Raw genomic sequence first — 24682 nt, 5'->3', positions numbered from 1 at the left:
AGAGAGTGAAAAGACTGTGTTTGTCCAAATAATTATTTTAAGTGCTAGCTTATCTGTCATAGTGCAGTAACTGACAAGGCTTAACTGCTACTTAAATGTGGACACCAGGCATTTAATTACAGGGTGATACACTGTTATACAGAATTGCAGTAGATCCATGCTACTAAATGGAATAAACAACACCAGATAAAGTGGGAAAGTGTAATCTCATCTGCATTAGCAATACATATTCATTACCCAAATAAATAAGGCTTAACCCTTACACTGTCAGGTACAGAACTATCAGTTTTGATACTAAGATGCTCATGCACAATGCTATATTGGCTGCCCGTGCGCTCCCATTGGAATTTATTGTCATCTCCTATGTGCAATGTGGGAGAGCAACTCAGAGAAAATATGAATTGTAAGTAAATGTTTACCAGTCAGTATAGGGTCTATTCACTAAAGGGAGAGTTTGCAGGAGAGTTGTGGTTTCAACTCCCTCATTTCACTATTTGTGATGAAAGGTCAACACTGGAAGGTTCATGCAGCTAGAAGGGCTGAGCTGGTTCCACATAATGCATGAAGGACCAGTCAATCACTTCTTGCAGCAGAAGCTCATTGACAATACTCCTTTGTACTTAAAGTAAAGGAGTTAAAAACCCAACTCTCCTACCAACTCTCACTTTAGTAAATGAATCGCTCTTTATCCCCAGGCTTTTCCTTCATGTGCTTTTAAAAAGTGATAAATGCGTTTTAGGTTTGTAGCTACAGTTGCACAACATGGAATGTTAGTACAATAAGATTATTGTTCATGTGGTTAAGCAACATAATATAATCTTATATGGAATGCGGCGATTTAGGCAAATGTAATGTGCACTCACTCCAGTGTGTGTATAGCCTTATACTCTTTATGTGCCTGATATGCTGGTGAATTACACTCAGAAATGGTGAAAGCTTATTGCATTCATTTGGTGTGTCACTTACCTGCCTAAGCCCACAAAGATGCCTTACTGTATCGCTCATACACTTTATATTTGTCTGTTTTATCGTTAATCTTTAGTTCTGTATTTGGGGAAAATAAGTGTATTGTCTTGTCATTGTCTGTGCCAGACCAGGTATTAGCAAAAGCTTTAAGGTAGGTTTGCTCACTCTTGTAGTTAGAGTTTAAAACATCTTAATGTTATTAGGCTTATACTCTTGGTAAACCACTGTTTGTAATATACTGGCTATTTATTTAAATAATCTCATACTGCTTTGATATTGCACCTTGTTTTATAGACAGATGGATAGAGATATACAAATATGTAGAAAATATATATTTCAAAAAGAAAAACCGTGTGGTCAGAGTGTGATTTCTTTTTCTTTACGAGTGACGCATTTTCCATTGTTTATTGGTATGCTAGCATCAGGTTCTTTAAAATGTTTCTTTGTACTGCAGTATTTACAGGTTAAATGATGGTTCAGTCTCATTTATTTATTTGTCTTGGTAGAAACATTATAAAGAAGTTCTTTACAAGGTTTGTGTACCCCTTGTCTGATGCAATCATGCGGTACTTTTACAGAAACGGGAGGCTACGAGCCTGGAACTTGGGGCAGGCTGGATGCGTGCAGATGTTAAAAAGGGAGGCCCAAAGCAAGTCCGCTAACATTCATGTTTTTGCCCTTTTTGACTGAAAAGCATAATTAATTTCCCATCTCACAAAGCCAATTTTGCAGATGCAGAAACAAATCCTGAAGATGCAGCTTGGGTCTTGATTACCAGCAATGAGAACCAGTCCCAGCTCACAGTCTAAAGGTAAGGCATCAGTTTAATATAGAAGTCTTCTCCTACGCAATCAAATGATGAAGAACTCCAACAAAAAGAAAAATAAAAGTAAACTCATTGCTGCAGATTTCCAGCAATAAAGAACTTTACGACACGTCAAGGGGCATATCACCCCAGGTAGGAAGCCGTTACAGTATATCCTCCATCACTTCTTTTGAATAGTGCTCATATAAAGTTTTGTTATTGGCAAGATTTTCACCCACCTGTAATATTTACACAATTGTGTTTCCAAAGGCCCAGAACAGAGTACCAAAGCAACTCTCATTCTGCAGCTAATAAACATATTCTGCCACTGGATAGACATAAATATTGCAAGGTCTTTTGAATACTAGCTTCAGCCTGCTGTGTGAAATAAATTTGGTATGCAATTTTAATGGGCATGAGGTTGCTTGGCAAGAAACCAGGGATCTAATAAAAGCATGAATTCACTTCTACAACTAAATAAGAAAGGAAGAAAAAAAGTATTGAAGGTGTCAGACAAAACCCATTTGCGCCAAAGGTAATACAATGCTAAAAACAATGTACTAGAACAGGGGTGTCGAAGTTTTTTCTGCAGTGGGCCACTTTATCAGAATTGTATACGTACGAGGGCCGCACTCATTTTTCACTGTGAGAAAATATAGCCTTTAATAAAATATGCAGATTAAAAAAAAAAGTAAATGACACAAAACCTGGTTGGCTGGGCATGATAGGAGTGTGATTGCTGTCAACAATCATATAGAAATTAATGGTTATTGTATTTTTTTGTCCAATTTTAGTCCGTTAACCACACTTTTGTTAAAAGTAACACCACAATTGGACAAAAAAAAATCAACAATATGACTTTATACCAGGCGACCAGTAAATGCTGGAACCTAGGCATGATGGGACTGTGACTACTGTTAGCAGATTGCTGTTAGCTGTTAGCAATCACACTCCTATCATCCCAGATCAGCCAGTACATGGTGGCTGTAAGTGCAGACCCCATACTGCTGGCAGCATCAATACACAAGGGGGCAGCTAGCCAGGTTTCAGCATGTACTGGCTGACCTGGCATGATAGGAGTGTGATTGCTAACAGCAAACACACTTTTTATACCCAGGCAACCAGTAAATGCTGGAACCTAGGCATGATGGGACTGTGACTGCTGTTAGCAGATTCCTGTTAGCAATCACACTCCTATCATCCCAAGTCAGCCAGTTCATGCTGGTACAGGGTGGCTGTAAGTGATGTGCAGACCCCATACTGCTGGCAGCATCAATAAACAAGGGGGCAGCTAGCCAGGTTTCAGCATGTACTGGCTGACTTGGCATGATAGGAGTGTGATTGCTAACAGCAATCACAGTCCCATGATGCCTAGATTCCAGCACTTACACATCCATGCTATCACACACACAAATTCATTCATTTACAGATTCATTCCCTCAATCAGGCATACTCATTCAAACAACCACCCCCACCCCCTTACCTGCACTACAGCTCTCGATGCCGCTCACAGACTTCAGCAGGGGGCGTGGCCTCCCGCTTCCTCTGTGCCGGACAATAAGACCTCCCACAAGTAAGCAGCAGCAGGGCTCTTGTGATCCTGGCTGCCGATCTCACGCGGGCCGCACCTCAAGGTCCCGTGGGCCGCATGTTGGACGCCCCTGTACTAGAATGTAAGCAGGGTTTAGAGAGTAAGCTCCTGCTTTGTTTTCCGTCATCATTGCCCTCTGTCTCGCCTTACTTCTAACTCATGGATACTTCTATTCTATTCACACCAGCAAATATAGTAGCTAAAATACAGATATGAGATTAGATATGAGAAAATATCTACCTGGCATCTTCATTTGGAAACATTAAAAGAAAAAATAGTCAGACTGAAAATGCACTATTTACCTGGTGATTCAGTAGCATGGAGATGTTGGGATACAGTTTAGTCACTAGTACCTCTAAACCGATGCTTGCAGGTTCAATAGTTGTATTCTACATGTGCTTCTGTGCATATAAAGAACACCACCAGAAATGACACGTGGCAGCTATGGAAACAATGAAACAAATAGCTACGCATTTAAAAATGCAGACAATTTTCTTTAGGATACCAGAAGAGACCTTAGCCCCTTAATGACAAAGCCATTGCAAAATGCATTGTTTTCAATGGGTTTAGGGACCGTCCATTGTCCTTAAGGGGTTAAAAATCTGCTAACCGAGACACCACCGGCTTCTGGAATGAGGAAGTTCTAGCACACATGAGTTCACAGTACTGGGAGATTGTATTACTTTAGTGAATTGTTCCCAGAGAAAAGTGTGGTGAAACACTGCTGGCTCTGTTGAGGCTACTCACCAGGAAACACATGAGGTTGCTTGAGATGTAGGGTATATTGTACTGGAACATGCAATTACCTGCAAAAATGGTTTGTTAAACGTTGGCTGACTTGCTGGATGGGTAGATGGTTGCTCTGAAATATCTCACTCATATAGTGTTTTCATATAACAGGGGCGTCCAACATGCGGCCCGCGGCCAAATGCGGCCCGCGGAACCTCGAGGTGCGGCCCGCGTGAGATCGGCAGCCAGGATCACAAGAGCCCTGCTGCTTACTTGTGGGAGGGTCTATTCTCTGCTCCAGTCCTGCCTCCTCTGTGGGGAGAACGAGGGAGGCCGCGCCCCCTGCTGAAGTCTGTGAGCGGCATCGAGAGCTGTAGAGCAGGTAAGGGGGTGGGGTAGGTTGTGTGAATGAGTATGTCTGATTGAGGGAATGATTCTGTGAATGAATGAATTTGTGTGTGTGTGATAGCATTGATGTGTAAGTGCTGGAACCTAGGCATGCCAAGTCTGCCAGTACATGCTGAAACCTGGCTAGTTGCCCCCTTGTGTATTGATGCTGCCAGCAGTAAGGGGTCTGCACTTACAGCCACCCTGTACCAGCATATACTGGCTGACTTGGGATGATAGGAGTGTGATTGCTAACAGCTAACAGCAATCACAGTCCCATCATGGCTAGGTTCCAGCATTCACTGGTTGCCTGGGTATAAAAAGTGTGTTTGCTGTTAGCAATCACACTCCTATCATGCCAAGTCAACCAGTACATGCTGAAACCTGGCTAGCTGCCCCCCTTGTGTATTGATGCTGCCAGCAGTATGGGGTCTGCACTTACAGCCACCCTGTACCAGCATGTATTAGCTGACTTGGGATGATAGGAGTGTGATTGCTAACAGCAATCTGCTAACGGCAATCACAGTCCCATCATGCCTAGGTTCCAGCATTCACTGGTTGCCTGGGTATAAAAAGTGTGTTTGCTGTTAGCAATCACACTCCTATCATGCCAAGTCATATTGTTGTGTTACTTTTAATAAAAGCGTGGTTACACACTAAAATTGGACAAAAAATACAATGCCCAGCCAACCAGTACATGCTGGAATCTGGGTATGCCTGAGATTGCTGTTAATCATAATATATAATTTTTTTGTACAATTTTGGTGTGTAACTTACTTTTATTAAAAGTGTGTGGGGGGTCACTTTCAGTTTCAGCTAAGTGAACCCTGAATTTTCGGTTTTGGTCCAGAATTGTCATTTTAGTGCATCCCTAAAATAAATAAAACTTTTTTTTTTTTTTACTTATCCAGAATCCTGAATTTGTAGGCCCAGAAATCCCAGAAATAAGTGAGAGGAAAAGTAAAGGTTTTGTGTCATTTACTTTATTTTAATCTGCATATCTTATTAAAGGCCATATTTTCTCTCAGTGAAAAATGAGTGCGGCCCTCGCACCTATACAATTCTGATTAAGTGGCCCACTGCAGAAACAACTTGGACACCCCTGTCATATAATAACATCAGTTAGACTGTTTGGACCAAGCTCAAGCCAGATGAGCCTATACGTATGCAGTTCTGGAAGCAGCAAAGAGTCAGACTCAATTGGGTGTTTGCGGTCAAATGCACCAGGTCTTGGTTAAGTATAAAAATAAATATAGCCAGCAGTTTTAAATGTTTCTATCATTACAGAAATCACTAGAAGTTACTTAGCAGGTAGATTCTGATGGTTGCTAAGGCAAAAAACAGACATTATAGAATCACTTGTTTATAACCCCACAACTTGTCACATTAGATACAAAATGTTATACCCAGAGGGAGGAAAAGCGTATACCTACCGATGGACTGTAACTCAATTACCTTCTGGCTCTGATTTACTACAAAAGCAGAATGGTTTGAAATGCACCATTTAATAAGCAAACCATTATTAACACGACACATTGATCTACCTGTGTATGGAACTCCCAGCTCATTTCAATAACTACAAATGTTCAAGCAAGAAGGCCGTAGATAATTTAAACTTACATACCGAATGGAAAACGTCTCCTTATCATGAATCCCTAATTAATTATTATATAATAAAAATTTGTCAATGTATGGACTAAGTCAATGGGACGAACTCTCTTAATTACCATAGAAGTGACAGTGGGAATAGAAGTGACAGTTGCATTTGGTTGATGGAAGATATTTTTCAATTCATTTATAATGATATCAGGCAACTCTTCCAAAATGCTTGATAAATTTAAGTAAAAGGTGTCTTTCCCCAAAGTTCTGTAAGGCTTTACTGTAGATAAATGAAGCGCAATGTGATACATCTATTCTATTACATGTGGTGCTCCTTAATATATTAATCTACTAGACATAATAAGACCCACGGTTTGTGGACACAGTGGATAATAATTCTTACATACCAAAAATATCTTTGTAAGAAACATTTGCGGTATAAACTGTTTAACTTGAGGAACCCAGAGAGAGTATAAAGAATTTTCACATTGACTGTCTTTCAGCTGTAACTCTACAAAAACTGACATAATATTGGGACAAATATATTCAAACCTAACTAAAAGTCTGACCCTGACTTTGCAAAATTTACTGGAAATCTGAGGTTGCCAAATCAACATGACATCCATGCTACTGTAAACAACAGTGTCATGGGCCACAGGTTCTGTATCATTTAGATTACTTGACATTTGCAAAAACGCACAGTATGGACGCACAACTAAATATATTTATGGCTAATCGCAGTATAATGCCAGTAAAATTGGATCAAGGACGTAGGGGCAAAATTGCACTAAAATTGCATCTAGGGTGTGACACTGTTTATCAATTATATTCAACAGTGTATTTTACTTTAAAGGTAAGCGGGCATGGGCAGCGATATGGCTTTTGTTTCCCCTGCATGCTAGCCAGCTGATTTCACAATAGATCAGATGACAGCATGTTGGCACTTTAACACTTGCTGGCATGGAAAACATGGCTGCCTCCTCACTGGACCAAAGCCTAAAAGCAGATTTTATTTTTCCTTTGCTGCTGATCAGCCTACTGCTATGCATCTCCTACTTAACTGGAATTTTAGGCATTACAGAATCGGTCATGTCAGCACTTTTTGACATACTCATTTTGATAAAATCTTAACCTGGACCAGATATTATGTATATTTCAGAAAATGGCCCGAGAAAGACTAAGCAATTCTGTTTTTTACACTTTTTTTTAAGGAGAGGTTCATTATATTCTGCACATGGGGATAAACAATTGCAAATCAATGGTTCATTGGCACAGAATGACAATAAATGTCTAAATAGGCTAAATTTATACACAAACCTCCGAATGAACGAACTAGCGGCATAAACTTAAGACATTTTACATGCATTGCCCTAATTTACTGGTGTTACTAGAAGTGCTAAATAATTATACCTCTAATTAGCTCTGATGTTCTTTTCTCTGAAGGAACAGTCTAACACATTAAGACAGCATTTAATTATATGTATGTCAGACTTTGTACTGAGTTGCTTTCCGTTAAATACGATCCCTATGACTATTCCTCCCTATTATACATGTAGGTAGACAAGGTCTTTGGCAGGCCAGATAGCCAAGTCAGCAGATGTGGCTAGCCCTCTGGAGACACTTGTCCAGGTGTGTGTGAAGAAGCCTTTTAACAGCTTATACTACCTGACTCGGCTTACGCTATTGCCCTCCTGCCAAGCTGAGATCCAGGCATTGGACTCCAGCCCCAATAGGCTTACTTAACGCGGATGATTACTCAGCATTATAAGTTTTACGCATATTTCATATTTTAATAGCCTAAAAGTTAATTACTGTTCCGCGATATGATATTGAAGCTATTTACATATCTCAAGGGACTGCACAGAAAAATCCCAGAGATTTACAGGTGGTGATATTAGATTATATGTGACTTACATTTTTATGGGCTAGGCACATTTGAAATTTAAAGGACTCTGCCCCTTCACAGCTTTTAGCATAACAGTATTTGTTTATTCTACATATAACTTGTGATTATTGTCAATTAGCACAATTGTGTTGGAGATACTTAGTTTATAAGTTGTCCTCATGGATGATGAGAATGGTGGAAAGTCCAGAATGTATTGCTCCCATCATTACAAAGCCTGTCTACACAAATTAACAAAAACTCAGCATGTTAACAATGGGACAAATATGAGGTAATAATCATGCAAAATCCGGTAACAGAAAGTTAAAGGGGATTTTTTTTTTTTTTTACTATAAGTCACAAAAATCACATTTGTTTACATGTAACAATGTGTCACGTGCATATTCTTTAGCTGATATACTAGCAAACACACTGACTTCTTATCATACTAAGCAATAGGTCGTGTCTTAGTCATAATCACCAAGATGGACACTGACCAATGAAAGCCGATAACTGAAAGAACTTAATTACATAAACAGATCATTAGCATTTCCATAAGTAGTTTATTGGGACCAAATAAAATAATACCCACTTTAATGCTAAACTACATCACAAAATACAGCATCAGAAGTTCAAATAAAAAAAAATACTTATTTTTTCTACTGAATTTTTTTAAGGAAATGTAAAATCACAGCCACTGTGCATGTATAGGTTTTGGTGCACCCCCTCTATAATTGTAGGCTCTGTGCAAGAGCCAATACTAGCCACAATCACATAGCCATGATGAGAAAAAGAAAGTGTTGTCTGAATAAAGTAAAATTCCATAAAAATTAGGCAATATGATAATGTCAATATAATTTTTTTTCATAGATATCTATGTACAAAAGGGACCATTTCCAACATATAAATCAATAAAGAGGAAATACAGTCACTGATAAATATTCCAGCAGGTTGTCAAAACAGAATCCACTAAAACGGCATGAAGTCTTGAAAGCTATGACAGCACTTTCTGTTCAAGTATTGTTTTTATGAGGACAGGGTCTGCCCGACCCTTTGTAGTCTTCTGGACTAAGCCAATCAGTTTATTCACAACTTTAAGGTTTCCTTGTCTTATTGCAGCAACCTGGCAAAACAGAGAGTGACAAAAATCACACAAAGGGTACATACATATGTGGATGTGAGCAGGAAAAGGCAATGGGGATTGTTAAATGGTAAAACAGACACTACTGCTCTGGTTTAATAAATAAGTAAATAAAATACCAGGGGCTTAACCCTCCACGACCTGCACGGTGACCCTTTGTGTTTCCTTATTACAAAAATACATACAAATAACCAAACAGTGATTTGTGGTCTACTACAACTTCATATATGTTTAAGGTTTATATATATATATATATATATATATATATATATTTTATTTTTTTGGGGGGGGGGGTACTCACTGAGCATACAAATCACTATTTTTTGGTTATTTGTCTTGGTTTAATGTTGGTGTTTGCTGGGATATGTCCAGGACTGTTCACTTTGCCCAAACATGAAATTATATATTAATCTGTGCTGTGGCAAGACATGATAGACAGATCCGAATTTCTCAGTGAATTGTATTATATGACTAACAGGAAAGAACACGCGTGTAATTTTAATTGACATGAGCTACAGCGTTTACATGACCTCATGTATGAGGATGAGTACAATATGACTTTTGCTGTTATTTGAAATCTTAGGCGATTCGTCTATTCTAATGTGAAATTTTATTCTAAGCACCCTGAAATAATATGCTGTATGGCATTAGTACGTATTCACATCTAATAGACAATGCTTTATGGGAGCAAAAAGGGTAAAATACAGTATCAAAACTGTTACTATAGTGGAAAAAAAGACATAAAACCCCAACTCATCCAGAGAGCCACTAAAGTTTAAAAGTATATATTTTTGTTAACTAGCCATTGTTCCTACAGTGACAGATAAATGCTATTAGCACCAAAAAGGGAGTAAGGGTCTAGTACAGATCCCTTCTACCGACAGGGAGAGTGGCTTTCATGTAACTAAACAACAATGACAGTTGCTGGGGGGAAAAAGAAAAAGGAAAAGTCCAAGTATATGAGAAAGTAAACAGAATTTCACAAAACACCAAGGACAATTAAAAATAAATTTCACTTCCATAACTTTTGTTTCTTATAACTGCCATACTGAATATAATATGCTTCCGCTAAATATTTGCCAATTGTAATCTACATTCCCGGGCTGAATAGCTGTAATATATTCATAGCACAATACCTCTGTCTTGTTACTGTCTATGATTCCTTGGCAGATTTCTTCAAGTCGTGCTCTGTCCTTGAGAATCCCAAGATTTCTCTCCTCAACAATCTGTGCTGGAGTCTTTTCTTCGCCCTTGCAGAGCTCCTGGAACACCTAGAAATTAGCATGAGCAAAGAAGCTGAAGAAACTTGTCTTTGAATTAAACAGTAATCCTCTCTCTTGGGTTTTCTCGGATTGATGCTTATTCGATTAACGCGAGATCACAGATTTTCCACTTTGCAGTACTTCTAATGCATGATCTAACAATTGCCCTTGCGCTAATGAGTCTACTGAAGAGGGTTGCTAATGTAATTAAGCTTCAGATTAAAAGACAGAGAGGAGAAAAAATCTTAATTGCTTTTTAGAACCAACATGATATAGACATAATTCAGACTATAATAAATAAACCATTTGGAAAATGTATCTAGACAATGCAAAACATGAAAAGCTGGGAAGCTCACATATTGTATTTCACATGGACATTATACAGTACTGAATGCACGGGCATACAGATGACAACCCTGTGTGTGCATGAACAGTGCTTATACATTAATAATAGGGATGCATGCATAAGCAACTACAACACTCATATTCATGGGCTGTTGCTACCATTATCTTCTACAGCTTTAAAGGCTCACAGAATAAGCTTTAGACAGCCTTACAGAAGGCATTGCACCAGGAATTTTGGCACTGGCTCATCTCATGGTTTCATAAATAACATTCAGAGGTAAAAGCAACCATGACTAACAGCAAATCTGAAATTGGCTGGCCACTGTCGATACTCTATTTAGTATAGACTTCACAGTGTAATTCTATTACGTATACAAATATGCTATGCCTGAGCTACACGTGAGAATGTTGTAAGATGTTTAAGTAGTAAACATCTTGGTTCAGCATTCATACTTGCTACAAGGATATGTCTCTCTCGCCCATTTCTAGGATACACATTCAATCTATGATACCATCAATGTTTTTGTAGTGATTGAAAAAGATTGAAACGGCCTGTCTGCAAAGCCCTCCCACGGTGATGATTGCTTCTCAGCCACAAGTGACATGACTGAGCCGTAATACCTAGACTAGAAGCAGGGATACGACAAGCAGAAGAAACCAGGGGTTTTTTTAGGGGTATTCTGCAGCTACCAAGGGAAGACCAGTATAAAATGACAATATACAGACCGGCCTTTTCTAAAGAAAAGCACTGGGATGGCAGCAAGTTCTGTCCCTCAGACGTGTAACTCTGTAAGACCACCAGACTTTTCTGGAGAACAATAAACCACTGTCCTAGCAGAGTGGCAAAAATAAGGAAAGAAGTATACCCTCTGAGGGCAGAAGGGAAATAAGAGTACAGCAAGGGCTACCCCATTGACTTCAAGCTCTGGGCAGAAGAATAAACAAATCTGCAGGGGATCTCCTAGACCCTTAACTGTGATAAAGGAGGTGAACGGCAGGATCCCCAGTGTCAATATAGCAGTACACACATGATGAATTACGCAAAGCTAGGAAGCTATATAAAACACATTTTCATGCCAATTAAAGACAGCCATAACTCTCCACATTTGGTTAAACTCCATCTGCCTTCTGATTACCTTTGCCAAGAAAGAGAATCCAAGTAGAGAGTTCCTTTTAGATGATCAAAGCACTATGCAAACTCTGGGAATTTCCGATTTTTAAAAAAATTTTTTTTAAATAATCCTCAACTGTGCTATCAGATTTATCAGGCAGTCTTATCTCTCTTGTGTGGCAAGGGATCAAAGTGATTTGTTAATAACACTGACTGATATACCCTCTGAACTAGGGAAGCCCAAACTGAGTCTAGCTTCAAGTGATTGAGTTTAAAGAAAAGCTGTTTTAGATTGTAAGACTCCAGTCAAGAATTTACTTGACAGTAAATTCCATAGGACAATATTGTCAACTCAACTCAATCTCTCCACCTATTGTATCGGTTTGTCTTAGTCTGTCAATTCTCGTCTTCTCGTACCCCTTAAATATATGTATTGTATTAAGCGCTGCGTAAATTGTTGGGGCTATATAAATAAAAGATAATAATAATAATAACTCACTTAAACATAGATGAATATAGAGACACATATGAAATATTTTTTGAAGGTTTATAGAACCCAAGGAAAAAATCAATACCGATGGGATGCCTATGCCATGAATTCTTCTTTTTATTATTATTATAATTGTGTTATCCAGCTCCATCAAATTCCTCAGCGCTGTACAAAGGATAGACAGGACATAGTATATAACACAACAAGATGACATACAGAAACAGGTGAGAAGGGCCCTGCTTAAATGAGCTTAAAATCTAGAGGGATTTAGGGTGTATTACACCAGCCACACTATTATAAATATCGCAGGAACAGGACTAGGAAAGATGAACTAAAGGAATATGTGATGAAGGACGTAAGTTTGTAGGCATCCTTAAAAAAGTGGGTCTTTTTAAAAAAGGTTTTGCATGTTTAAATTCCCTCACTGTATTAACCTTCACCACTTCTGCTGGGAGATTGTTCCATTTATCTACCACTCTCTCAGTAAAGAATTTCCTTACGGTATACATAAGCCTCTAACCCTCTAGTTTTAGACAGTTGGCTTAGTTTTCCCTGCTACTTTTTTTGTGAAGAGGTACTATAATTGCCAACATCAAGTCTTTAAGAACTACTACCTGCCAATAGTGAGAGCGGTCAAAAAGTCTGCTCTTTTGAGCTCTTTTAATAACCATGTATTCCATGGAGTTACCATATTTTCCTTGCTAACTGGGGTTCCTTACATTCTACACAAAGAATAGAAGGAAGGCAGAAAAGAAGGAGGGGTAGCCTTTATGTAAGAAATAATAATGTAAGGTAAGGAGGAGAACCTAGAGACAGTTTGGGTATCTTTAGAACTTTGTAACAAAGTGGTAACTAATAACCTGTCCATCTGGACCACAACAAGCTGAATCCGAGCACCCTGGGGGACAGCAAACTATTCGGCATTCAGGATCTTGGCTGAAGATTACACCATTCCTACTTTCCCTATAATTGAGTCCCCCATCACCACAACCTGTCTAAGCTTCCTGGCCTTTTATTTCCCATCTATACTAGAGAGGCTACTCACCTGGCTGCTAGCTAAATCAGCCTGCTCCAGTAATGCCAAATTTGAACTGATCTCCCCAGAATCCTTGCACAAAATGTTGGGTTAAGCAAGTCCAGAGCTAGTGTCGCTTATTCTATTACCCATACTTCCCCTCTTGCAGCTTAACTAGCCCTGTGCTCTAGATACCTCCCCACCTCTACCCTCACCAACATAGACTTCAGCCAGTGCCTGCTCAGTAAGGGGAAAAGCTCCACTCCATATTATCAATGTCCCTCAAGGATGCTAGTTGCTCCCTTAGATCCAATATCTTAGTAAGCAACTTGCTCACACGTCTCACAACAATACAGCCCCTCGCTCTTGACACTTGGAGTGGCATTTCCCAACCTGGTATCCCAAAGGTCACAAAACTATTTAGACAACAGTTAGTCTAAAATTAATATTTTGCCCTCCTTCCTGTCTTTCAGCTCCTTCCTGGCAATTATCTCTTCACTTACCAGTTTACACTTAGAAGTTTGCACTTGGAAAACTCGTCAAGGCTCAGGATTCGCCTTGCAGTTATTTTAAATAGAAGAGAAGAAAAGCTCCCACAAGCGTTGGCGCTGGTGAAAGCTGTCAACTATGCGTATTGGGATATCACAGAAAGAAAGACAGCGAGCTTGCCATTTCATAATTTACTACATAACGCTGCATCCTATTCAAATGTTCAGCTAATGATTCAATGATAGAGCAACTGACAACCAGAATAAAGACACAAATAGATATAAATCCAATGTTTTCAATCCTACCCAGTATGGGTGACACTCAACTAAAAATAAACATCCCATGAAAAAAACAGTGTAACATGGGACCTTTCAGGCAGGACAGAAACCATCTATAGACTTACATTTAATGGCTTCATCAGCTAAATAAAGTGTTCAAATCATAGCGACAGTGATCTTTTGTTATGACCAGACTATAGTTAAAGGTTTTAGTGGGAATGGGAGGCATTTTGGGCTTCTGTCTGCTTTATCATACAGGCTGATATGTGGATGAATTTTGGAATGCAGTGGAAACATTTCTTATGGTATTTTAATGGCCTATATTAATAGACTGTCATGTGTTTTGTGCAATATAAGTCCGTCTTGCCACTGCAAGCAATTTAAATGGTTGACTAGTTGTGTACTCACACTTATTCTCCCTTCATCAATTCAGCACCGCACATTGTTTTATCAGATAGCACTCTTTCCTCCTACTCACTAATAGTTTTTTATTACATATATAAAATACATTTGCATGTTACTTTTAGAGTTGTAACTTTATGTAACTTCTAGGAGAACCTATGTGATCCTTTTATGATTGCAGCAAGTCTTCACATGTGACTTTATTTCCAACAATATTTGATGGCGAATACATTGTTTTATTAAATCAGCAATAATATACGTATGGCTGACAGCTGTTTGGCACACATACCTGTTTAGCAGCTGAAGAGGAGATGTCCCCATTCTCTAAAAGGGTCAGAAGTTCAGCTAATGACACTGCTTTGACTGGGCTAGGAATAGAAAATACAGAGTAAGTGACAGTTTCTTAATCCCTCAATCTCTGTTTTCCATCTACAAACTCCACCTAAACATAAGACACATGATTCATTGCAGGATCTGGCTGTTAAAATTTTGGAAATTACATTTGTGCCATATTTGAAAATTGTTTGGATATCCAGAAAATTGTTAGATTTACCAGACCTTGCTGATGATTAAATTATAGTACAGGTGATCATCTTAGATCTAGAGTTGGTGAAGAAGAAAGGTAAGAAATATGTGGGAACAGACAGAGGAGTGGGTGGTGTCAACTTTTGAGTACTGTGTAAGCCTCAATGTTGCTGAATTCTATGAACCATAGACAGAGATATAGTTGCATTCCATGCTTTCCTAGACCTCCTCCGTGGTAAGGGTCTTCCCCGCATTAAATTTGCGCGCCATGCATTTAAGACATGGAGCACCAGAATATGGCATCATATCTCAGCGCTCTGTGTCTTAAAGGCGTGCAGTGCCTTCTAATGCAGTCTATGGAGGCTGTGCTGAGTCGGCATATCCTCCATAGTGTAAATGGGCTGGTTAGTGAGATCAAACATCTCCCTTGATTGGCCCATTGAGTAGTGGGACACTGGGGGCCTGACCACCCAAATGGGTGACCTGCCCCCTGTAACTGCTGCTTTAGGCCTTGGCCAAAGGTGAATATCACAAAGTCAAATGGAGCAAAAAAGAAGGTGTTTGCCATGACGAAGCAGTTTATTAAAAATAACTTGTGGATTGCCAAAGGCACATACTAGGGAGGCATTCCTAGGTATTCAATGTTGAATAAAAGTAGTCCCCATACACAATTTTGAAATCTCACCCCTTTTCTACTGCTTAGTGCTCTTCACTTCTTGCATATAAAGTTTACTTCAATAACCCCACTATGGTCTGTGCAATCAACATTTCCAACACAGCACAGTACTGTGCTATTTCATAGACAATGAATGACATTTAACTGGATTCTTTACACAGTTACATGAAATATGCTCTAGAATGTCTGTTACAACTGCAATTTCTTCTGATCTTATCTGACATTTGAGGTCTGCCACCAAAATAATAACTTTACTAGAACACAAATTAATTGATGCAGGGAAATTCATTGAATAAAAATTAGATGCCACCTCTGTTGGACAGTAAGATTGTGAAGTCTCAAGTGACTAAGCAAATCCTTTATTATCCATCCAATCATCTTCTTAGGGTCAATGTTGGTCAATTTCACCACAGTCTGAAAGTAGTCTTGTAATCCATCCTCATTCTAGAACAAAGAGAAAAAAAAAAAAAAAGACGTCAAGGAAAAAAAAGATTAAAATCTATTGATTTACATAGCATCATATTCCATAACACTGTACAATGGGACATCATATAAAAATAAAGGCGAGATGGGCTCTGATCAAATAACCTTACAACCTATCTACAAGGCAGTGGGGGTATATTACACATAAGATGAAGGTAAAAATGTTTGAGGTAGGGCAGCCACCCACAGTGTAAACATTTAAATAAATAGTATTAGCAGACTTAGCTGTGAGGGTATAGGGGGCTCCTCACAGCAGGAGTGAGCCTAGGAAAGGAGAGGAAGCAGAAGGAGAGGTGTTTCCACAGAAGTACAACACATTGGGGTATGGCATGCCAAAGAATAATGGCCCTTGAGAAGTCTTGCATACGAGCACGAGGTAGAGATTAGTGCACAGAACAGGCAAAGATCATCACGTAAGAGTAAAGGTATTGCTAGGTTCCAAAAAGTTCCGCAGCTAACAGGAGTTGTGATGTGTGTCATACTCGGAGTGGTATTTTATAAACTGTATTAATATTTTGAATGTAATATGAAGCTAGTTAAAAAATGAAGAAATAAGCTCTGTATAGCTGCATTTCAACTTAATTGAGCTTTGTGGCTTCCCTCCTTTTATCAAAGTGGTCCTTCTTTGTATTATGGGCATGCTGCAGGAGAACCCAGGTGTCCCTGTTTGTGAAGTGTCCAAAGCAGCTGAAAGAAGGGGCAACGAAATATGCCCCCCCACATGTTATTGCCCTTAGTTCCCCTACTTTATGGTTGGAGGCTCCAATACCTGTGTATGATGTGTATGATGTGTATATGGAGATACGTGAGGAGATGTAGATAGGGGAACAGCTATGAAAAATTGAACCTTGCCAGTCCAACGGCAAGGTCCATGGCCACATGAACAGCAAACAAGAATTGTGCGTTCAACATTTGTTTTGATTAAATACATTTAAAATGCTTGGATAAAAATAGGTTAAACTTCATACAGGCAAAAAAAGAGCAACACGACAACTGATCTCTATAGCAATGGTTTTTAAATCTTGCCCTCAAGTTTCCTTGACTTTGAGTTTTTACTTTGAGGGGAAACCCTGAAATCTTGCACTGCTCTTGCGAACGGATAGAAAAAAAAAAGAGTATATTTTCAAGTTATGTAAACACATTTTTGTGCTGACGAATCTTCTGTTAGATAAGGAATATACACTTTATAATATCCTATCCAAAGTAACATACTAAGTCATTCTGCAGACTATGCAACTTGCAATTGCAATGAAATGTGGGTGAAAATCACTACTGCATGCAAAATCTGTCCAGTTAATGGACTGAGAGGCAGTAAACACAATGAGCACAGCTGGAACAGAAGGAAAACAGACATAAATCAGAGGAAAGGAGGAAACATCAAACTAAAGCCACAGTAACGGAAATGCAACTGTACAGAGGGCACATGACAATCATACACGATTCGGGCAAAGAGCTGCTGTCTATTTATGCTCAGGTTCTTCATTTTGTTTTCACACATGATAGCATCATGTTAACATACAAATTTGGCTCTAGTAGTTTTAATATTTCCACAGCCTTTTTTGGGGAGTGTTTGGAACGGAAACGATGTAGTTAACATTATCTTTTTTTTTTTTTTTATGTGACACAGACTAAACATATGTGTTATTCATACGATTCATATGATGGCATATTTAAACTGCTCCCCAGATTTTATAATCTAAAGACAAAACAAAAAGACTTCAAATTAAATATAAAAATAAATACGACAATGGGATATTAACTTTTTTTTTTATATAGCGCCAACAATCTACGCAGCGCTACCATGAAAGGCCTCAGAAAACTCTCAAGGCTACCCTGAATTATATACATGTCTATTTATATAACGACCATATATTAAAAGTATTTGAAGTAACTTAGAAGGTTAAAAAGGACAGAGATGTATCTACAGATTCTCATCTCTTGCCTGATATTGTTGTCTTATCTTTTCTTTGATGTAGTTGTTTGATAATCTTGCTGCAGGAATTAAATAGGAATAGGAGAAAAGCCAGGACAAAGATTGTTTGATCTATAATCAACTGTAAAACTCTTTTTAAAAAAATCCTATGTAGTTATTCAGCAACCTAATGAGTGTAAAAATGAGTTGACCATGGGTTAATGGAAGACTTTCTGGGAGTGATAAATATTTCAGATGAGCTTCCTGGTCTAGACAAAATTTCTTATATCTAATGAAAGTTTCATACTCCCCTCCTCTCTGTTATATAAGGCAGCCATCACCTAATACTTAAGTGGTGGGTGAGAGAATCCATGCTCTACGGCCAAATAAATAAATACAGATGGACATGTTTAAAGGATATTTTTATTTTGTATGTTAATTATGGCATATATGTAAAACTAAAATTAGTTCTGGAAACGAAGGTGAGGGCGACTTCAAAAGCAGCGTATAGATTCCTACCAAAGCGGCACAGTTATACTGTAAGATGACGTTTACAAGAAACTGCTTCTACTAAAATAAGTCAATAATGGTTCATTCACTAAACTGTGGGTTGCTGATAAAATCAGAGGAGATGAAACATTCTAGATTACCGACTTCACTACACTTGCCAGGCTGACTCAACTCTTCCGGCAGTTCAAACACAACAGGTGTTTAGCTCTTGTTAATGCACCGTGTCATTAACAATGTTTTGTGTATGAGCTCATGGGTTTTAGAATAAACATGTATATTTGGATAAGACGTAAAGGGGAAATATATGACGAAATAATAGAAACACTATCATTAAACCAAATATATCATGCGTCAATAAATAAGACAAGTTCATAAGGAGCCTTCTCTCTAATAGCTCATTTGTAAAAAACAGTCTTTTTATATGTACTGAATATCATTATACATTTACAATCCTTAACACATTTAGCTATTTAGGTTCCATTTAAGAAATAAAATGCCCAGTTGTATCAATGTTGTTTTGTGTAAATAAGTGTAAAAAAAAAAGTGGATTAATAACACATTCAGTGGTTATATATTAAAGATAAAAGGGCATAGGTCTGAAAGTGCACACAGATATTACTGTTTATATCTTGGGAAGAATAATACAGACCCTATTTAAAGTTTGCCCAAAGCCTAAAATATAATACAGGTGTTCAACAGGGGAGCTCCACAAAATCTTGCAGAAAACACGTGAAGAAAAAATAGGATTAATTATAAGACGTGGCACTTAACCTAATTTTTGTCTCTGTGTTTCTATAGTATGTATAAAGTTGTGGTAATGGGTTTTTGCTTGATGACAAATTTTAACTTTTGTTCCTAAAATGCAACCAATGTGACTGTAAATTGATTTGGGACTTTTTGTGGGTATTTTATAAAGGGACACAGGAAATATTTGTTTTTGTGCCGCAATGCAAAATTCTGGTTCAACCTCAGTTACATAGTTTTGGATACCAATCCAAAAGAATGCTATTTTACATTTGGAGAGACTACACAATGGACTAATACATTTAAAGTAGCCATCTCATAACAAATGTCAGGTCAGTACAATGTTTTTTTAGGGGCACTGCTCATCCCATGGACTGAGCAAATTAATAGAGGCCACCATCTAAGATTGGAAGAACACCACTTCCAACTTAACAATGGGAAGGAATTCTTTACAGTAAACCTCTGGAATGCATTACCTATGGCAGTTTTGAGGCTAGATAATATGAAATCTTTAAAGAAAAAGTTGGACTAGGGAGGATACTTTTCAGCAATCTGATTTCAATTAATAGGGGTTAATAAGTGAATACCTACTGAAGTCATGAATTAACCTTTTTATACTCCCTAAAGCGAAATTGGCCTTTATCTAGATCTACATAATTAGAGAATGTCCTTAAAAGGTTTGAACTTGACAGACCTGATGTCTTTTTTTAACTTCATTAAATATAGAACAACACTATAATTGATTTCTGGAAACCATAATTTGTTGTTATTAAATTTGTTCAATGTCTTTCATTATTTATTCAGAATTATATTTTCCAGCCCGGACATTTTACCTGCCTTCACATAAATATTGTCAGGGCATTTTATACAATTGTTCTTCACTTGCTTCCACAGTGAGGACTGCATAAAAATCTTACTGGAAGGACGTTTATGCGTGCTTTATGTTTTAGAAGACTTTAAATGTGCTTAAAGACATTAGACATTGCTCACAACTATAAAGAGGTGAGGACAAAACACCCACTGTATCCATAATAATTATATTAAATATAAGTATTAAATTACTTCACTTTTTACGATAGCTAGCATTTTCGCCTTAATATACTGGGCTTTTGTTGGTTACTGAGCTCCTGCTTTCAATGATTCAGATTTGGGTGTACTGCCCCTGGCTCTAGCATAGTTTTGACATTTTGAAACAATAAACAGACTTTGATGGAAAGAGCTGGAAGTGGAAGGCTCTATGAACCACGTTTCAGAGAAGAGAGTTAAATCCACTTAAATTAAGTCCCATTAAAGCAAAATTTCTTTTAGAAAAAAAAAAACATTCTTCAAAATATGAGACTCTTTTTAAACAAAATCAGCATCGAGACCATAATTGTTTTAGGTTATGATGAAATGCCTTACAAGGATTAATAAATGTACTATGAAATATAGGCTAGGTGTTAACTATAGCAGAGACTGTGTGCAAAAGTTTGTGTACACCAAAGGTGATGTTGATTTATAAACATTTATAAGAGTTGATTTTTTTTTTTTATTAGTGAGTAGCGATGCAACTCAGTGAGATGTAACTATAGGACATTTTTACTTCTGTAGAATTCCCTGCAAAACATGGGCTGAAACATATTAGGGTATATTCACTAAACCAGAAGGGCAGACATTCATAATACAGCTCTTTCATTATTTATACATTTCATCTATTTTGTAAATGAAAAATATTTCACCCATAGATCATATTCATAATTCTTGATTCCTCACTTTATGGATTTGAAATGTTGTGAATTAAAGACATGAAAATGATTTTACCACATAACATTGGTAACATTCCTAATAAATAATTTCTCTTCATTAAAAATGCATATTGTTATTTTAACTGTATATATATTTATATATATATATATATATATATATATATATATATATATAAATACAGCAAGCACTTACCACCAAGGTATAACTGTGCTCTGGTAATATTCCATATTGCTCAACAACTCTTTCACGGATGACACTGGGGAGTTCCGGCATCTTTTTCTTAATCAAGTCAATGTTTACAACTTGTTCAGGACCCACGTTAGCAGGAGGCAATGAGTATGAATCATAAAGTATTAGAGGAGGAAGGTTTGGTTCCGGCATAAAGCTAGAAGAAAGTGGAATAGAAAATGCACAAAACAGAAAAAATGGATTTACATTGTTAAAGTGTTTGCAGAAGTGTAGAGGTTAACTCGGTTAAGGAACTTAAAGGGGAACTGTCACATTCACATCCTTTGGCACAGCTAAAACAATTATTAGAACTATAAACTAACTACTGCTTCTGTTATTTGTTTTTCTTCAGTTGGTGCAGTTGTTCAGTGGCTATTTAGATTAAATGTAAGGGTTTCTTCTTCTCATCTGGAAAGAAAATATATGTGATAAGGTTGAAGAAACTGCAATATATATAATCAACATCCTGTCCTAAATTATCTCCTTTACACTACCCCAAAGGACAGCATAAAATAACAAGGAGGAAAGAATAACTTGATAGAGGAGAAAAATAACGAAAGGCAATGACTGGTCCGATGGTTTACACCTTCTAATATTATAAACATTGATACAGTTTTGAATTTGTAAACAAAAAGCAACTTGAACCGTAAAATGTATGGTCTATTAAAGTGACAAATCAAGCATTTGATAACCATAATCTATTTTAAATATAATATGTAAAAATGGTGAGATGAGTTCAGCTGAGAGTGGACAATGCTTAAAGCAGCTTGTCCTACCGCAGGAGTGTCCAAGTTTTTTCATCAGAAATGTATGTGTGCGTGGGCCGCACTCATTTTTATTAAGAGAAAATATACATCATGACTCCTAGTATTATATAGCAAGCCAGACACAGATGGTGGTGCATCATGGCTGCTATCATTATATAGCAAGCCAGACACACATGGTGGTACAGCATGACTCCTATCATTGTATAGCGATCCAGACACAAACGGTGCTACAGCATGAGTGCTATAATTACATAGTGAGACAGATACAGACGGTGGTACAGCATGACTCCTATAATTATATAGTGAGCCAGACACAGAAGCTGGTACAGCATAACTCCTATGACTATATACCAGTGACAGTGAATATTATTGGGCCTGAGTGCCCATTTATCTGCATGAAACCAAGTTGCAGACCTCAAAGTGCCAACATTCCATGGTGGTGCCTACCCCAGGGGTACTGCACACAAGCATATAACCACACTTACTTACATGCATACACACATTTACTTACACAAACATACATACATGCATGCATACATACATCACGCAGTTTGGCAGATACAGTTGATTTTGCCAAGACAGTCATCAAATTCCCCTTTAACTTCGAAAAATCGAAATGGTGTGGTTTAACAGTAGACAGTAAGTTTTTTTTCTATGCCAACAAATTTCTTTTAATCAGTCTTACAGACCAAACCATGCAGCTAAAGCACTACACATTATCCAGTGTATGCATGAAACCCCTGCAATTCCCAAGTTTTTAATTCCACAAACCTCTGTTTTCCTGACAATAGATTATGTTCCTTTAATTTGAATGCAATGGCACAGTCAGTGACGTGATCTATATATTATTAAATAGTTACAAATTTACCAACCGGTAATCTTGTTTTCCTTCTTTATCTCTCATTGGTATGGTGGACCTGTAAAACGTGAGAAAATACCCCACATTAGATTAACATAATATGTGCTATGGAAAGATTGCTATAAGGAAATGAAAAATGCATCTAGCTGCCATGTCCTAATGCAATTTGCAGGTCTTGGAGATAAGCAGTAAGTCAATGTCATATTTACATTTTTTTCAGTTCCTTGTTCTGCAAACAAATCTCAGATATGGATGGCATTAGCAAATATCATCTTTCACTCAACAACTAGACTGAAATATACATGCATGGAGGCCCCGTATATATATTCTTGAACTTTCGAATACCAGATATGTACTTACACAGATACGTATCTATTCTTACCCAAGTTTATGATCAAATGATCTGGTTTCATTCAGAATTGTTCCTCCATTGTCAAGTATGTTGATTTGCCTTTGAATTTCATAATCTGAGGGAAAAAATACATTTTATATATATTTATATATATATATATATATATATATATATATCATTACATAAGTTATGGTGGGTAAAAGGTGATGGAAACCCTTCCACTAAAATTTAAGGGGTAGTAGAAGTATTATTAAACACTCATCTACAGACACCAGACAAGCCAGAAGGCTTGCTTTTCCCTCAGAAATCTCATGGTGCTTGCACAACCACAAGGGATTCTGGGTAGGCACATGCAAATAAGGTTAACAATTATCACCTTTGCCTCTATATCGACTTTATACATGGATTCCTTGAAAGTAACTGCCCGCTGTACAAGACAGCCTTTAGACAAAACTCAGGAAGAGGTACAATAGCCAGATCACCACTCATGGACAGCTGTTTCGTCCTTCATGGGACTCGTCAGCATGAGGTTGTGATACTGGCTTAAAAGTTGAGGCTTGGGGTAACTAAGAAATATCATTACATAAGTTATGGTGGGTAAAAGGTGATGGAAACCCTTCCACTAAAATTTAAGGGGTAGTAGAAGTATTATTAAACACTCATCTACAGACACCAGACAAGCCAGAAGGCTTGCTTTTCCCTCAGAAATCTCATGGTGCTTTCACAACCACAAGGGATTCTGGTTAGGCACATGCAAATAAGGTTAACAATTATCACCTTTGCCTCTATATCCACTTTATACATGGATTACTTGAACAGCGGGCAGTTACTTTCAAGGAATCCATGTATAAAGTGGATATAGAGGCAAAGGTGATAATTGTTAACCTTATTTGCATGTGCCTACCCAGAATCCCTTGTGGTTGTGAAAGCACCATGAGATTTCTGAGGGAAAAGCAAGCCTTCTGGCTTGTCTGGTGTCTGTAGATGAGTGTTTAATAATACTTCTACTACCCCTATATATATATATATATATATACACACACATATATATATATATATATATAAATATATATATATATATATATATATACACACATATATATATATAAAACATCCAAAAATAGTTACCGGCACTCCAGGGACTTCTTCAAATAATCATTCGAGAAACTGCAGTTTTCTAATCAACGTTTCAGTCTGTTTATTAGACTTTCATCAGGACATCATGTCCTGATGAAAGTCTAATAAACAGACTGAAACGTTGATTAGAAAACTGCAGTTTCTGGAGTGATTATTTAAAGAAGTCCCTGGAGTGCCGGTAACTATTTTTGGATGTTTTATGATTTGCTGTTGCAGCTACTTGGCACCGGGCTAAAAAGGTGGTGATTGGT

General features: G+C 37.7%; 1 protein-coding gene across 1 annotated transcript in view; it reads right to left on the bottom strand.

Moving 5' to 3' along the window:
* Nucleotides 1-8953: 8953 nt before the first annotated feature.
* LOC149287390 (glutamyl-tRNA(Gln) amidotransferase subunit B, mitochondrial-like) overlaps nucleotides 8954-24682 on the bottom strand; it is a 39216-nt gene continuing 23487 nt past the window's right edge. Inside the window, exons 7-13 of the mRNA XM_089492895.1 lie at nucleotides 23325-23409; nucleotides 22956-23000; nucleotides 21281-21473; nucleotides 16004-16137; nucleotides 14782-14860; nucleotides 10237-10371; nucleotides 8954-9082 (exon numbers count right to left, since the gene is read on the bottom strand). Of these exons, the coding sequence (XP_089349021.1) occupies nucleotides 8954-9082; nucleotides 10237-10371; nucleotides 14782-14860; nucleotides 16004-16137; nucleotides 21281-21473; nucleotides 22956-23000; nucleotides 23325-23409 (800 nt within the window). The remainder of the gene's footprint in view (nucleotides 9083-10236; nucleotides 10372-14781; nucleotides 14861-16003; nucleotides 16138-21280; nucleotides 21474-22955; nucleotides 23001-23324; nucleotides 23410-24682) is intronic.

This window comes from Sceloporus occidentalis, unplaced genomic scaffold (genome assembly GCF_023333645.1).
Source record: "Sceloporus occidentalis isolate IW3139 unplaced genomic scaffold, rSceOcc1.0.p SCAF_61, whole genome shotgun sequence".
NCBI classification, from domain to species: domain Eukaryota; kingdom Metazoa; phylum Chordata; class Lepidosauria; order Squamata; family Phrynosomatidae; genus Sceloporus; species Sceloporus occidentalis.
The sequence above is the reverse complement of the archived record's forward strand: the minus strand, read 5'-3'. Positions and strand labels throughout refer to the sequence as shown.